Raw genomic sequence first — 17,733 nt, forward strand, 5'->3', positions numbered from 1 at the left:
TCATGGCTCGGCACAACATTGAGGGCCGAAGGGCCTGTTCTGTGCTGTACTGTTCTATGTTCTATGTTCTAACCACCCAGCAACCCTAAAAATTCCAATTAATGTCGCCCAGAAAGAAGCTAAGGAATTTTTCAGTCTTTCCATTTGTGGGCCCAAGTTTAAGAAAGATTCTCTTGCCCGTTGCTGTTGCATTTGAGTACCTAGCCCCTACCCATACCACCCAACCTCCGCCTACTCGCACCACTGGTTGCCACTCCTCCCATCATAAGCTAGAGAGGTGTAGCAGGAGTCAATTTCCCCACCCAGTAAGGTGAAGGAGGGTTTCTTCTTATGACCAGAATTCATTGACAACATTTAAGTGAGGCTCAAAATCAGACTTGGTTCATGTCACATGCCAGCTAGGACTCATGCACAGAGCTTCTCCTGGTGCAATTTTAATTTCTGATCCATTTTTGAAATCAGATTATTAATCTATCCTGTTCCCATATAGACCACCCTTGAGGATCACGGGGATGATATTTTTGCAAATATTCAGCAAGAAGCGTTCTTTGTTGATTTTTTACGTGATGCTCCGGAGCCCACAGGGGATGAGCCAGATGATATGGAATTGGAAGCTCCTAAAATTTATGAACCAATTCCTTCATTTGATCTGTTGGCTGGGCGTCTTCAAATATATATGGAGCAGTATAATGAAGCCATCAGAGGTGCAAATATGGATTTGGTGTTCTTCAAGGTACTTGTATCATATTTTCTTTAGTGATGCAAATTGTGGATGTCTGATATAACCAATGACTAACATACGAATTAGGAGCAGGAGTAGGCCACTTGGCCCTTCAAACTTGTTCCACCATTCAATAAGATCATGGCTGATCTGATTGTAACCTCAACCTGCCTACCTTCAATGACCTTCCACCCCCTTGTTAACCAAGGATCTATCTACCTCTGCCTTAAAAATATTTAAAAACTCTGCCTCTACTGTCTTTTGTGGAAGAGAGTTCCAGAGACTCACATCCCTCCAGAGAAAAAGAACCCTATCCTCCTCACCTCTGTCTTAAATGAGTGACCCTTATTTTTAAACAGTGACCCCTCGTTCTGGATTCTCCCGCAAGAGGAAGCATCCTCTCCACATCCTCCCAGTCAAGACCCCTCAGGATCTTAAAGATTTAAATTAAGCCACCTCTTACTCTTCTAAACACCAGAATACAACTATTCCTCATAATGCAACCCACCCATTCCTGGCATTAGTAGAGATGTGGTCCCACCCATGACTGAAGCATAACCTCCCTACTTTTAGAATGAATTCCTCCCACAATAAATAATAACATTCTCTTCACTTTCTTAATTGCTTGCTGTACTTGCATATTAGCCTTTTGTGATTTATGTGCTAGGACACCCAGATCCTTCTGAATCTCAGAGATCTATAATTTCTTACCATTTGGATAAGTTTATTTTTTAGTCTTTCTATAAAATGGACAATTTCACATTTTTCCACATTATACTCCATTCGCTAGATCTTTGCCCACTCACTTAACCTATCTATATCCCTTTGTAGCTTCCTTATCTCCTCTTCACAGTTTAATTTCCTATCTTTGTATTAACAGTAAATTTTGAAGCCATACCTTTGATTCCTTCATCCAAGTCATTTATATAAATTGTAACGAATTGAGACCCCAACACTGGTCCCAGTGGTTACATCCTGCTACCCAGAAAAAGATCAATTTATGCCAACTTAATTTGTCATGTCTGCAGCGACTCTCACAAACTTCTACAGATGTGCGATGGAGAGCATCCTATCCGGCTGCATCATAGCCTGGTATGGCAACTGCTCGGTCCAAGATCGCAAGAAACTGCAGACTGTGGTGAACTCAGCCCAACGCATCACACAAACTTGCCACCCCCACATTGATTCTGTATATACCTCTCGCTGCCTCAGGAAGTCAGACAGCATTATCAGAGACCCCTCCCACCCAGGCTTTGCCTTAATCCAGACCCTTCCATCAGGCAGAAGGTACAGAAGTCTGAAGACTCGCACATCCAGCCATAGGAACAGCTTCTTCCCCACAGTTACAGGACTCCTCAACTACTTCCCCTCAGACTGATCTGTTCCCTGTAAGAACACTATTCACAACACCCTATGCTGCTCTTGCTCATGTATTTACTTTGTTTGCTTTGTTTGGCCCCTTGTTCCGTACTGTAACCAATCACTGTTTTGTCTATGTACCATTTATCAATGTCCTCTGTTGATTATTCTTGTGTCTACTATGTACGAGCCTCGGCCGCAGAAAAATACTTTTCACTGTACTTCAGTACAGTGGGCAGCAGGGTAGCATGGTGGTTAGCATCAATGCTTCACAGCTCCAGGGTCCCAGGTTCGATTCCCGGCTGGGTCACTGTCTGTGTGGAGTCTACACGTCCTCCCCCTGTGTGCGTGGGTTTCCTCCGGGTGCTCCGGTTTCCTCCCACAGTCCAAAGATGTGCGGGTTAGGTGGATTGGCCATGCTAAATTGCCCGTAGAGTCCTAATAAAAAAAAAGTAAGGTTAAGGGGGGGGGGTTGTTGGGTTACGGGTATAGGGTGGATACGTGGGTTTGAGTAGGGTGATCATGGCTCAGCACAACATTGAGGGCCGAAGGGCCTGTTCTGTGCTGTACTGTTCTATCTATGTGACAATAAATCAAATCAAATTCTGTTAGCTAGTTAATCTTCTTCTAATCATCCAATAAGTTACCCCCCTACACCATGACATTTTATTTTCCGCAATAACTCTTGGTGTGGCACCTTTTAAAATCCCTTCTTGAAACAGAAGTACAATTCACCAATGGTTTCCCTATATCCATAGTACATAAGACTCCTTAAAAGAATTCCAATAAGATTAAACATGATTTCCATGGCACAGTGCCATGATAACACTGTTGCCAAGGACCCAGGTTCGATTCTGGCCTTGGGTGACTGTGTGGAATTTGCACGTTCTCCACGTGTCTGCATGGGTTTCTGCCGGGTGCTCAAGTTTCCTCCTACAGTCCAAAGATGTGCACGTTTGGTGGATTGGCCATGCTAAATTGCCACTTAATGTCCAAAGATGTGCAGGTTTGGTGGATTGGCCATGCTAAATTGCCACTTAATGTCCAAAGATGTGCAGGTTAGGTGGATTGGCCATGCTAAATTGCCACTTAATGTCCAAAGATGTGCAGGTTAGGTGGGGTTACAGAGATAGGGTGGGGGAGTAGGCCTAGTTGGGTGCTCTTTCAGAGGGTTGGTGCAGAAGCGATGGGCTGAACGGCCTCTTTCTATTCCATAGGGATTCTATGGAAATCCATGGTGACTCTGGCTGGTTGTCTTGAATTTTTATAAGTGTTCTGCCATTACATCTTTAATAATAGCTTCGGAAGTTTTCCCTCTGACAGATGTTAAGCGATCTGGCCTGTAGTTTCCTGCTTTCTGTCTCCCTACCTATCCAATGGAACCATAAGCCCATAAGACATGGGAGCAGAAGTAGGCCATTTGGCCCATCGGCTCTGCTCCGCTATTCAATAAGATTATGACGGAACCTTCCCAAATCTAAAGAATTTTGGAAAATTAATACCAACACATTAACTATCTCACTAGCCACTTCTTTTAAGATTCTAGTCTGAAGTCCACCCAGACCCAAGGATTTGTCAGCCTGCAGCCAAAACAAATATGCTCAGTACCACTTCTCTGGTGATTATAATTTCTCTGAGTTCCTCCCTCCCTTCTATTTCCTGATTAACAGCTATTTCTGGGACGTTACTTGTATCCTCTATAGTGAAGACTAGAGGCTAAGAATTAATAACATTCTTTGCTTGGAAATATTTATATCTTTGCAATCACTGATGAAACTAATAGGTTTTCATTAAGTCCCTTAATGTCCTAAATAACGATTGTTAAACTGACACTAGATAAGCAGCCCTGCTGCTTCGGTGATCACATTCTTTTGTCCTTGTTCTTCCCTTTAAGGTAAATGACCAGTTCCATTGTTGTGTCGCTGGTGAAGCTTAAAACCACGTTCATCGTGGTGGGGTTGGAGCTAAATGGGGCATTGTACAAATGAGCATGCAGGACGAAGGCCTCACAATAGACAAGTTAATCTGTCACTGCACTTTTCAGATGGACCTGCTGCATTTTTCCCAGCAGATTAACATTGCTAGGATTTACACTTTTTGTTTGTGTTACGTGTATTTATACTTTTTTTTTTACATCAATGTATTAACATGCTGTAAAAATGTATTATCTGCAAAATAAAAACTGGCAACGTTATCTTGCTGCCAGGTGCTAGATTAGTATTTCGGATGTGACTCTTATTAGCTTCCATTTTAGACCATGTACGGTCAACTTAGTTTACTCGAGTTTGCAAATGTAATTATTTGTTGTTAAAAGGATGCCATGATACATTTAATGAAGATATCCCGCGTTATTCGGACTCCACAAGGAAATGCTTTGCTGGTAGGCGTTGGTGGATCTGGAAAACAGAGCCTTACTCGACTGGCTTCTTATATTGCAGGATATCAAAGCTTCCAGATTGTGCTCACAAGGTAAAAGTATTTTGCAGTGCGTTTGATTAATCCACTAGCTTTGTTACATTATCTCCTTTTATTACTCTATAGTGGATGCAGGAGTAGATTCTATCCTTACTGTTAACACCTTTTGGCCTCAGAACCAGATAATGGATGTAAACACATGTAGTTGAAGAATGGTTTTGCAAGTATATATATGATGTGAAAGTAAATGCTGGGGGATGTGTTGTATTTCTTTTGTAGCTGGCTCAGTATGTTTTAAAATAGAGAAAGTGATAAAGCAATGTTGAATTTCAACCAAATAACTACTGAGACTTATTGATGCTGAGGCCATGTCATGCTGCATTGAAAACGAAGAAGATCATCAGGAAATCCAGAATAGTAAATGCAGCAGAATATTACAAAGGAAACTTAAATAAAAATGTTCAGGATATGAAATAAGGAGTCATTACTTACATCTTGCTTTAGATGAATCACATCTGTTATACAAATACGGAGCAGAATGTTACATTCAGAGAGTGCAGTGGCGGATGGTGTTTGTAGCAAGTTTCCTGCTCATCGACAGGTCAAATTCTCATGCACGATCTTCCGCTTGAAACCATATTAATTATGCATAGACAAGCTGCTTGCTGAATTGCGGTCAGGCACCCATCATCACCTCAAGTTCCTGGAGCCATATTTACACGGCACCTGAACTGTGTGGCCGTGACTTCAGGAGATGGGCCCAAGGAACAAAAACAGTGCATCAAGGTTTAGCCATGGCTCACTGGAGGCTTTAATTAGAGGTGTCCGGTAGTACCTGGAGGTTCTTTTTCCCAGGCATTGATCCAGGACGTCCACCAATTTCACCTCACAGGCCTGACAGGCAGTCGCGAAGGAGTTTGATTCTGTGGGCAACTGCCAGAGAAACGCCATCCAGTGTAGGAACAGGAACAAGGAACAGACTCCTATTTATTCAGACTCCTATTTATTGACTACAGCTCCGCCTTCAACACCATAATCCCAGCCAAGCTCATATCAAAGCTCCAAAACCTAGGACTTGGCTCTCCACTCTGCAACTGGATCCTTGACTTTCTGACCAACAGACCACAGTCAGTAAGAATGAACACCAACACCTCCTCCACAATAGTCCTCAATACCGGTGCCCCGCAAGGCTGCGTACTTAGCCCCCTACTCTACTCCCTGTACACACACGACTGCATGGCAAAACTTGGTTCCAACTCCATCTACAAGTTTGCTGACGATACGACCATAGTGGGCCAGATCTCGAATAACGAGTCCGAATACAGGAGGGAGATAGAGAACCTAGCGGAGTGGTGTAACGACAACAATCTCTCCCTCAATGCCAGCAAAACTAAAGAGCTGGTCATTGACTTCAGGAAGCAAAGTACTGTACACACCCCTGTCAGCATCAACGGGGCCAAGGTGGAGATGGTTAGCAGTTTCAAATTCCTAGGGGTGCACATCACCAAAAATCTGTCCTGGTCCACCCACGGCGACGCTATCACCAAGAAAGCACAACAGCGCCTATACTTCCTCAGGAAACTAAGGAAATTCGACATGTCCACATTAACCCTTACCAACTTTTACAGATGCACTATAGAGAGCATCCTATCGGGCTGCATCACAGCCTGGTATGGCAACTGCTCGGCCCAGGACCGCAAGGAACTTCAGACAGTCGTGAATACCACCCAGTCCATCACACGAACCTGCCTCCCAGCCATTGATTCCATCTACACCTTCCGCTGCCGGGGGAAAGCAGGCAGCATAATCAAGGATCCCTCCCACCCGGCTTACTCACTTTTCCAACTTCTTCCATCGGGCAGGAGATTCAGAAGTCTGAGAACACGCACGAACAGACTCAAAAACAGCTTCTTCCCCACTGTCACCAGACTCCTAAATTACCCTCTTATGGACTGACCTCATTAACACTACACCCATGTATGCTTCATCCGATGCCAATGCTTATGTAGTTACATTGTATATATTGTGTTGCCCTATTATGTATTCTCATGTATTTTCTTGAATTCTGTTTAATTCCCTTTTCTCCCCATGTACTGAATGATCTGTTGAGCTGCTTGCAGAAAAATACTTTTCACTGTACCTCGGTACACGTGACAATAAACAAATCCAATCCAATCCAATCCAAGTGAAGACTCTCATTATGGCATTGTACACTCTAAGTGTCACACAGCTCAGAGACCTCCAGGGGTCAGGCACAGGCCTTTGGAAACCCAAAGGGAAGAGGATCAGCAGTTGGACTATCCCAGGCCATCCACCCAAGTGACTCTGAACTTGTCCAGATGATCCCAAACCGCTCAGTGTAAGCTGCACAGGCCAAGAAGAGTCCACCTGCACCACAGCAGGGGACTTCAAATAGGGCAGAACTCTTCTGGTCACGGTCCTCAAGAGAAAACCCACCAAAGTAGTCAAAGACAACAAGGCACAGCAGTCAGCAGGCTGCCTCCACCGTTGCAATGGATTTCTGGGATGGCCCACCAAGGAATGGTAGGGTTAGAAAGATTAAGAAACATTGATACCACTTCTGGCTCACGGATGTTCAGTCACTGTTTGTATCATGTAACTTTGTAAATTCATTTGTTGTTCATGACAATGGTCTCACTATTTAAAAGTGCTTGTCACATGCATCTATGTGGCCACTTAGGTTGACATAAGCTCCCACTCATTGATTGCCTCCTTTTGCCAGCATCACATTCACGTGGTGTCCAGCTGACTCATTTTAGTTATTTGCCTAAAGTGTAGTGTCAGAGAGATGTGTGAAGCTCTTTATTGAAAGCGACTGAAAATTGGATTATGAACTTTTATCTTCAAGACACCATGGAGTTATGTGTACTCAATTGCCTCGAAGGGTTAACAGTAGTGTTGACTCAACTTCAAATAATTGTCTTCATTGTTAGTGCCAATGCATGAGACCTGCAGCCATTATGGTATCTCCATCCATGTGTGCATCTCTGTGACCTCAAGGTATATCTCATTCAGGAGGCCACAATTACAAACTGTCCAGGTGATGGAGGGCTTGCACTGCTGTGCTGCCTTTCATTTCCCTGAGCAGCTAATTACAGTTTTGGTTGCTAACCTTTTCCAAGATTAGGACCTGGTGAAAGCTGAGGGTTGGAGGCCTAAGGTAGAATGCTGGCCCTGCTCTCAATGTGAGTGGTTGTAGAAGCCTTTCAGATCACCGGTATGCCACTAAGGGATTTGAGAAATGTGCTTGGTCCCCTTGCCTGTTCCTTACTCTGCCTGGAACCTTGGGATTATCAATACCTCACGCATGTCTCCTCCATCGGGTCACTCTGATGGCATACTCTCATGGAAGCTCACCATCATCTTCCTTCTCAGCTTCATGCCCTTTCAGATCTTCATCATCCGAGGAGTTCTCAGCCTCCTTCATATTCTCCTCTGGCAGGCCATCTCCCTTTTTAGGTACAGGCTGTGCAGGGTGCTACACACCACTATTATGCATGAGATTCTCTGTGGAGAGTACTGTAGGGCCCCATTTGAGCAGTCCAAACATCTTTTCAGTGGGAACCCCTTATCACCAAGCAGCCAGTCCTATAAATGCTGCGGCCCTTCAAATATTTGAGACATCAGGGACGTGGATGTAGATGTCATGGGAACTACCATAGTACCTGGAACAGATGTACTTCTGATGATTGTACACCAACTGCACATTTATGGAGTGGAACCCTTTGCTGTTAATGAACATCTGGGACTGTTGCCATGGAGCTCTCAAACCACACATCTGCAATCGATTGCACCCCGTATTCTAGGGAAGCCTGAGATAGCCGCGAAGCCCTGGAATTTAGCAGCTCAATTGTTTTAATCCAGTGTGAACCTCACATAATCATGAGCCCTAGTGTAAAGGGCATCCATTGCCTTCTTGATACATTCATGTGTTAAGGACTGAGAAATACCACATAAAGAACGAAGAACAATACAGCACAGGAATAGGCTTTCTGGCCCTACAAGCCTGCGCTGATCACGACATAGGTCCCCTGTGAATCCTTGAAATTATCTTCTGGCATTAGAATTGTATAATATTGACCATCAGGAGCAGTGGAAGGGGATGTCCTCCCAATTCACATGACATTAGATTCTCTCGCAGAACCTGGCAGATATGAACGACCACATAGTTGATATTTGGAGGCTTTCATTGATAATCTTGCAGATGTCCAGAAGCTGTGCTTCCTTCATGGTTGGCTCCATCTTCCACTCTCACACTGATCTAATTTAATGCTCATGTTGATCAACTTCATCGTGACACCACTGACACCTGCAGTCTCATGTTAAAGTGCTCCAAATATCAGTGACTCCAATTGCACCTTCTCAAAATACTCTTCCAGACTTCTATCAGCTTAGAGTTGATTTCGATTTTGTTATTTGATGCAGTTTCAGGGTGCTCCCTGAGACCGCTCCTGAGTTCAGCCGTGGGTCCCTCCCATACTGCCTCAGCAACACCCCATGCAGATCCTTTTCCAGTTTTGATTTTAAATTATGTCACAATTTTGAGGTCTCAAGATGGTGACGCTGCATTTTTACTTCGAGACCAGCATTGACCCTCCTTTGGATATTCCTCAGACTTCACGATGTACAGGTAGAACTTCCTCCTGTGATTTTCCAGCTGGCATTTAAACTGATAAGTGTGATCTGATAGCCATGGCAGAGTCGTGGCTGCAGGAAGACGTAGATTGGGACCTGAATGTTGAAGGGTATGTACCATTTTGGAAGGACAGGAAGTGATGTAAAGGTGGAAGGACGTCTCTGTTAATTAATGAATGTATTAGTGCATTGGAGAGGGATGACCCAAGTTCAGGAAACCAGGATGTAGAAGCAGTTTCGGTTGAGTTAAGAAATTATAAAGGCAAAAGTCACTTGTTGTGTAGAGTGGTGTAGAGGTCCCTTAATTGTAACGACGTGGTAGAACAGTGTAAAAATGAGATAATGGGAGCTTGTCAGAAAAGTTTGTTGTCAAAAACAATTTGGACCAGGGAACCAACATGTTAAAACCTGTTGTATGGTATTCTGCGCCTGTTCCTTTTCCTTTCATCAATAAACCCCTTTGTTAACTACTTGAAGCCACCAGTGTGAGACTCAAGTCACCACAGCATCCCTCTTGCCTTCCCCACCTAACACCACTCATGGGTCGATGTGAAGCCTTTCCTTTGTGTGTCACACTAACACCTCCCGTCTTTCCTAATCCAGAGTCTGCATGCATCTCTTCACAATAATACAATCCAAATCCTATCAACTCTCCTCTGTATCTGCGTTCTAGTGTCCCATGTCAGGCTCCAACTTCCCCACGGCATCTTCCTTTTGCTGGGTATCATGCCCAATCCCCCCCCCCCCCCCACTCCCCCTGTGCTCCACACACCACCGTACCCACTTCACCCTCATGTATTAGTCTTATTCTCTGTCTACCCCTTTCACTCTCATGTTTCCAACATCCATTCTCCACAGCAACCCCGCCACCCCCCCCCCCCCCCCCCCCCCCCCACCCCCCACCCGCACACCTCACCGGATCGTTATGCTTGTCTCTTTTGTAGAGTGCCGCACAGCCTGAAGCCCACAGCACACAATGTTAGCACCAAACAGTAGCCCGACAGCCACGAAGAGCAGCCCAGCTCAACACCCGTGGCACCCACCATGAGCAATCCATGCATAAACCCCCAATAATGTAGCATCACTGAGGACCCGGTGCAGCTCTGTTGCAGGTAGGCTCTGAATGTTGCACTCACCTTGAAGTCATGAGTGAAGTGAGGGTGGAATGTTGCACGTCACTTATATCCAGTCGTGAATCAGATTTGTCCAATTTCCCACTGGGGCGACACGTAATTGGTCATTCTGTAGTGATAGGTATCTTGTGTAAAATCAAAAGGTAGACTCCCAGTTGCCTTAGTTCACCATCCAGCTTTGAAAAAGAGTCATCCAGCCTCAAAACTTCAACCCCCTTCTCTCTCTACAGATGTTGTCAGACCTGCTGAGATTGTCCAGCATTTTCTGTTTTTGTTTCACCATACAGCTGTTTCCACTTTCTTATTTATTTTCTCCAAACTCCAATATATTTCCCCTTCATACTTCCTCCATCCTTGATAATATAAATTCATGTAAACATATCAGATGGATGTTGAATATATGGAGCCTTTAGCTGTCTGGATCATACTGTCTGCAATTTATTTTCTTAACCTCTGGATTTACCTTTTTACAAAATATTTTCTGAACCTTTGATCAACCATTCGGTCACCACTTGTCGTCTCTCTCTCTGTTTGGTGTCTGTTTTCCATATGCCTGTAAGTGAAGAAACATTCTTTGTGGTAAAGGCACTATAGTTTCTGCGTAATCTGTGTTTGCATAATTTAAATATCATATTTATGTTTTAGAACTTATAATATAGGTAATCTTATGGATGATCTGAAGATTCTGTACCGCACAACTGGACAAAAAGGAAAAGGTGTGGCATTCATATTTACAGACAATGAAATAAAGGATGAATCCTTCTTGGAATACATGAACAATGTTCTAGCCTCAGGTGAGGTCTCAAACCTCTTTGCTCGAGATGAAATTGATGAAATTACCCAAGACTTAATCCCAGTAATGAAAAAGGAGTATCCAAGGCGGCCACCAACTGTTGAAAATCTCTACGATTACTTCCTTTCACGGGTGCGCAGCAATCTGCATGTGATTCTTTGTTTTTCTCCTGTTGGGGAGAAATTCCGCACTCGTGCATTGAAATTTCCTGGTCTAATCTCTGGCTGCACTATGGACTGGTTTCAGCGTTGGCCCAAAGATGCTCTTGTTGCAGTCGCTCAACATTTCCTATCTTCATATAGAATAGAGTGCACACCACAAGTTAAGCAGAGTGTTGTGAACACCATGGGAACATTTCAAGATACTGTGGCAGAGAAATGTGTTGAATACTTTGAACGATTTAGGCGTCAGACCTATGTGACTCCCAAGTCTTACTTATCTTTTATTGGAGGCTACAAAACTATCTATGGAGAGAAGTTTAGTTACGTGGAAATGCTGTCCAACAGAATGGAGACAGGTACAGATTTATCTATTTAATTAGTAAGCCATGGTCACGTTCTGTAAATATCTACAAATAGTAAATTCTGGCATTTATTTGTGTAGCTGCCGTTTAGTTACTTACTTGTGTTTTCTTTTATTGATTCAGAAAATTGATAAGTGGAGTCTGAATTGGTTGAATAATTTAGTCATTAATTAAACTGCAAGGAATGTCAAGAAAACTTGTTAATTTGTCCTACAGGTAAAAGAAAATGGGCTGGATTATTTTGCCCCACACACCGCAAGATCGCCAACATGTAAAGGTCCATTGACCTGGGTGGGAATTTCTGGTCACCGTGCAGGCGCGGCCGGAGAATCCCGCCCAATGTCTCACGTTGTGCAGACCAGTCTTCACTATTTTGTAGATTTAAAGGTGACTGCCAACAGCCTAATGCAGTTGGGTGACAATCAGCTAAAGGTTCTATCAATCATACATTATAAATCATGCTGAAATAAGAACCAAAAGGGATGAACAATTGTGGAATCGGTTTGTTCGAACCAAAAAGATTCATCAATTATTATGTGTGGAATCTTACCAAAAATGGGTGTCAGTTCCAGTGAGAAAACTGGAATGAACCGGCACTGTGGTTCCAACATCTGAAGACAGGAGGACCAATGCTGGTGCAGTCTCAAACGGGGTTGGTTCATCTGTGATGCTGCTCCCTGTACAGTTAAGGGCCCAGGCTCCCCCTTCCTCAGCAGGGCATTGAACCTGGCCGCATGCAGCAGCAGTCTCGGTCTTTGCTGCTGCTCTATCGCAAGTAATAGAAATGCCAACTCAATAGACTCCATGACTCTCTAGAATTATGCACTGAAACAGGAGGAAATCAGGGTGAGCGGTGAGGATTCCTGAAAAATCCCTGGGCGCAATTCTCCGCACTCACGACGGTGCGGAGAATAGCGGGCGGCGTAAATTTTTACGGCCACGCTGGTCCGACGCCCTCCCGCTATTCTCCCCCCCCCGCCACGCCCACCTCCCGACACGAATCGCTGCCCGCCGTTTTTTTACAGCGAGCAGCGATTCTTAGCTGGCCTGGGCCGAATTCCAAGGCCACCGATCGCGGTCAGCGGGTACTTACCCCGCGCACTCTTTATCCTTCCGCCGCCCCGCTGTATCCATTCGCGGGGTGGCTGAGGGGCATACCGGCCCGCGCATGCGCGGGTTTCACGCAAATGCGTGATGACGTCATCCGCGCATACGCGGGTTGGAGTCGTCCAATCCGCGCATGCGTGACTGACGTCATCTGACGCATCAGCCGTTGCTAACTCTGGCTAGCGGGCTTAACGAAATTTGTTAAGCCCGCGATGCCGGAGTTCACGGCCGCGGGATGCTAGCCCCGACCGGGGACCAGAATCGGTTCCCGGTCGGGGGGGCGGAGGCTGGCGTCAAACCCGCCCGTTTTTGACGCCAGCCTCACGATTTCTCCCGGGTGCGGAGAATCACGCCCCCTGTCTCTCAGGCCCCTACTCCTCTGCGACCTCCAACATGTGCTTTCTCCTTAGTGAGTGCCTCTCCCCTGAGCCTCACACACTCCCCTCTCACACTGGTATATCACCATTCCTGTCATAGAGTCATGCAACACTGAAAAGGCCCTTCGGCCTATCGAGTCTGTCAGTCAAAAATGGCCACCTTTACTATTTTAATCCCATTTCCCAGCACTTGGCCCATAGCCATGTTTACTTTGGCATCGCAAGTGCAAATCTAAATACTTCTTAAATAATATAAGGGTCTCTGGCTCCATCATCCTTTCAGACAGCGGGATCGGCGGGCCCCCTGCGCCGGTCGGCGGGTCCCCCGCGGCGATTCTCCGGCCCGCGATAGGCCGAAGTCCCGGCGCTGACAGACCTTTCCCGCCGGCGGGAATAAAAGCACGTCTGGTGCCGCTGGGATTGGTGGCGCGGGCGGGCGCCAGGGTCCTGGGGGGGGCAGGGCAATCTGGCCCCAGGGGGTGCCCCCACGGTGGCCTGGCCCGCGATCGGGGCCCACCGATCAGCGGGCGGGCCTGTGCTGTGGGGGCACTCTTTTGCTTCCGCCACGCCATGGCCTTCACCATGGCGGGGGCGGAAGAGATTCCCTCCCCTGCGCATGCGCCGGTATGACATCAGCAGCCGCTGACGTTTTTCACAGATGGAGAGGGAGGGCTCAAAATCACCCTCTCTATAGCTTTTTAGTTCTTTGATGGGAAGTAGCATCACTGGGCCAGCATTTATTGTCCATCCCTAGTTGCTCTTGTACTGAATGGTTTGGTAGGCCATTTCAGAGCCAATAATGTTGCTGTGTGGATTTGGGTTACATGGAGGTCAGACCAGGAAAGGGCGACAGATTTCCTTTCCTAAAAACCATTGGTAAACTGGATGGGTTCCTACAACAATGGCAGCATGTTGGTTAGCACTGATGTCTCAGAGCCCCAGGGTCCTGGGTTCAATTCCTGCCTTGCGTCACTGTCTGTGTGGAGTTTTCACGTTCCCCCCATGTTTGCGTGGGTTTCCTCCTGGTGCTCTGGTTTCCTTCCACAGTCCAAAGATGTGCAGGTTTGGTGGATTGGCCTTTATAAATTGCCCCTTAGTGTCACAAAGATGTGCAGGTTAAGTGGATTGGCGATGATCAATGGCTGCGGGGATAGGGCAGGGGAGTGGACCTAGGTAGGGTGCTCTTTCAGAGGTTTGGTGCAGACCTGTTAGGCTGAATGACCTCCTTCTGCATTCTATGGACAATTGTTTCATAGTCAAAATTATTCTGAATTACTAGTCTAATGACAACACTGTGTCACCACCTCCCCTGCATATTTGCTGCCTCATGATTTATGATCAACTTGTTGGGAGGATGCTACTTTAATCAAATATTAAGAAAATATTAATGGGGGAATAAACCAGATTTTAAATCAAATCTATTGCAAATAGGATTTGAACTGGTTTGGAACACTAGGCAGTATCCTTATTGTTAGCATGGTGACCAAACATTTCATTGATGATTTCCAATAAGTAACCACTATTCTGTAAAGCAAGTCACCAACTCTCTTGCACTCATCAGGAAATATGTTGTAGAGATGCCGGTGTTGAACTAGGGTGAGCACAGTAAGAAGCCTTACAACACCAGGTTAAAGTCCAACATGTTTGTTTCAAACACCAGTTTCCGGAGCACTGCTCCTTCCTCAGGTGAATGAAGAGGTATCCAGCAGTTGGGGAACAGGATTGGAGCATGATTCACCTCTGGAGGAAACCGGAGCAAGGAGCAGTGCTCCGAAAGCTAGTGTTTGAAACAAACATGTTGGACTTTAAGCTGATGTTGTAAGACTTCTTACAGGAGATATGTGTGATACCACAATCTCAGGCTCAGCTCTACAATCGCATGCCCATATGAACCACAGTGCACTTGCATGAGACAAGAGAAATCAAAAAGAATTTTGGACATGAGGTTATCCCAGTGTTTAATACAGTAGTGAAAGCTCTCATTAAATTTTAGGATTCAGGTTTTAATAGCGTTTTCACCATCACTATGCATTACACAGTATATCAAGTTTGATCATTGTAAAGGGCAATCCATTTTACAGTTAGAAGAGGTAGATGGCATGCAGACTGATAAAGAGCGGAAAAGAAGAAAAATATGGGCAAAAGAAGAAAGCTAGAGAAAGAGAAGAGCATCGATCCCATTTGGTTGTTTCTTGCACCCCTTTTGACACACAGATTAGCACTTTTATTCATATTTACCTACATAGCCTTTATTGATGCCTCAGGTATATCTTTCACAAATGAAAATCTTGCACCTATAATCTGTCTGATGTTAACCATCTTTTATAAGAAGTTGGTGTCTCTGTAGAATGCATTTAAATTCAGCAATATGCCACACCCAAAATGCCAACTGTCATCATCCAGTATATTTTGTTAATTCAAAAGAATAATTAATATCACGATACAAATCCTTGTATACAAGGTCCTTTTACCTTTTCCCACAGCTCCCCTTGTCTTTGTATCCTGTACTTTGCCTTCATCCAAAATGGAGCCTGGGAGAGTTTGGGGTGGGGGGTGATGCTGCTCTCCATGACGTAGCCAAGCAGACCACTACAGGTCTGCAAGAGTAGCCTGAGGTGACTTCTTCCTGATTGTTACTTCTCCTATGCATAGGTTTTTCTTCTTGGTGTCTGATTTGAAGAACGGTAAAATGGAAATATTAGGAAAGAAAGTCAAGCATGTATTTCCCATTTCTGGGCAGGAAACAAGGGACCAAATTACTAAAATATGAGCATGATTTGGGGTAATGTTGTCTACAGTTAAGCCAACTTCCATTTGTATGCCAACAACACCAATCATCAACTTTGAGATCACAAACGCACTGCTCGTCAGGACCCTGGATCTTGAGATCGCAGCCCAATTTTCAACAGACCCTATCTACACCAGTTGGGGAACAGGATTGGGGCATGATTCACCTCTGGAGGAAACCTAAATTCAGCAGGGCAATTTGAACTCAGTGCTGACCCCATTTTCCATGGAGCAAGGGTGTTATCCACCAATGTGCCTTTTTTTTCAGAGGAGATATAAATGTTTGTAAAGGGTGGATAAGGTCTATGGAACTTTCATGCCCATGGTGGATACTGGTTGAATTGGCATGGAGGGGTATAAAAGCATAGGTGATGGGTGGCGGGAGCGCATGGGTTGATATGAGTTGGCATTAGTTGGCTTAGGGCAGTAAGAAACCATGGGGATGAGTGGAGGGCATGGATTGTCATGGAAGAAATGAAGGGCATTGGGCGTGGGTGGGAAGCCTGGGTTGGGATAAGTGCAGGGAGGGTTGACAGGGTGTGAAGGGTAAGGGCAAGAGGGTCTTATTGAATAAAATAAGAGGGATAAATTCCAATAAAACCATGATGGGCCTTTTAACCAGCCCATTTTGGCACTCACAACCACTTTATCCATCGCTGAAATGTTTCAAGGGGTGGTTGACCTGATCCCAGGCCCATCCCCCACCCCCAAGAAATGAAAATCCCACAAATCAGGGCACAGTTTCCCAAGCTGGGTGCAGTGAGCCAGAAAATTTCCCAACTCCGCACACCTGCCTTGCGATAGAGATCTGCTGGGCTTTAGCCTCAGATCAGCAGAAACATTATTTTAGCTTAGTATTGAAAGATGAAATCCATCCTGTTTGAGCACATGTACATTCAGACATGGCCTCGGTTGAATGTATTCGCCAAACAATGACATCTCTCAGTGTAACATTCTCTCTCAGCTCCACTGAAGGGTGAATCTAGATTATGTTATTAACTCTCAGACAGGGTTTGACTTGAAATGAGAATATTGCCAACTTGGTCAAGGTGACATGAATGCAATGTAAAATGAATCCAAATTTTACAGTGTATGAATTTGCAGGCAGCCCAATATTTTTTACAAGCTTCCCTACCTTCCGGTGGTGGGGATATAACATCCAGCCCAATATGTCTGAAAATCCAAATAAAAGACCCCATGTCACAGGTACAGTGCTAACAGACTCCTAGTTCTGCATATTACCTGAAATTAGAACTAGCTATTTTTTAAAAAGCAGGTTGCAATAAATGCCGGATTGTAGTTACCCAAGGAGCCCATTACACTACTTCTGAACACCTTAAGATGTACGATGTCGATATAGCTCTTGAAGAAATGTGACTTTTAATGTTCTGAGTTAGTTTGCAATTTTCAGAAAACTGGGTTCTTGTTTCCTGTTCAACTTTTATCCCCTTTCTATCTAGGTCTGGCGAAGCTAATGGAAGCCGAGGTGTCCGTAAATGAATTGTCCAAAGAACTTGTGATTAAGGAAAAGGACTTAGCAGTTGCTTCAAAAAAAGCAAATGAAGTTCTGGAGGAAGTGACTTTAAAGGCCCAGGCTGCTGAAGTTGTTAAAACGCAGGTTCAAAAAGTGAAAGACAAAGCTCAGATCATCGTGGATGAGATTGCAGCTGACAAAGCTGTAGCTGAAACTAAACTGAAAGCAGCTAAGCCTGCTTTGGAAGAGGCTGAAGCAGCTTTACAGGTCCGTATGCTAACAGTGTATATAAATGCATTTTGTGCATTTAGCCCATAAGATTTGCCTCTTCTGAACTGGTAAGGTTAAGAATTTACATGGTTACTTACTGGACACATGTTAGACAATG

At 44.9% G+C, this 17,733-nt stretch overlaps 1 protein-coding gene across 2 annotated transcripts in view; it reads left to right on the forward strand.

Annotated features, from left to right (window-relative positions):
* Positions 1-17,733, forward strand: part of dnah5l (dynein, axonemal, heavy chain 5 like) — a 493,661-nt gene that overhangs the window by 285,610 nt on the left and 190,318 nt on the right. For both annotated transcript variants that reach the window (XM_038797876.1, XM_038797875.1), the window contains exons 55-58: positions 491-733; positions 4,395-4,549; positions 10,930-11,594; positions 17,332-17,612. In XM_038797876.1, coding sequence (XP_038653804.1) covers positions 491-733; positions 4,395-4,549; positions 10,930-11,594; positions 17,332-17,612 — 1,344 coding nt within the window. The remainder of the gene's footprint in view (positions 1-490; positions 734-4,394; positions 4,550-10,929; positions 11,595-17,331; positions 17,613-17,733) is intronic.

This window comes from Scyliorhinus canicula, chromosome 5, assembly GCF_902713615.1.
Source record: "Scyliorhinus canicula chromosome 5, sScyCan1.1, whole genome shotgun sequence".
Lineage (NCBI taxonomy): Eukaryota > Metazoa > Chordata > Chondrichthyes > Carcharhiniformes > Scyliorhinidae > Scyliorhinus > Scyliorhinus canicula.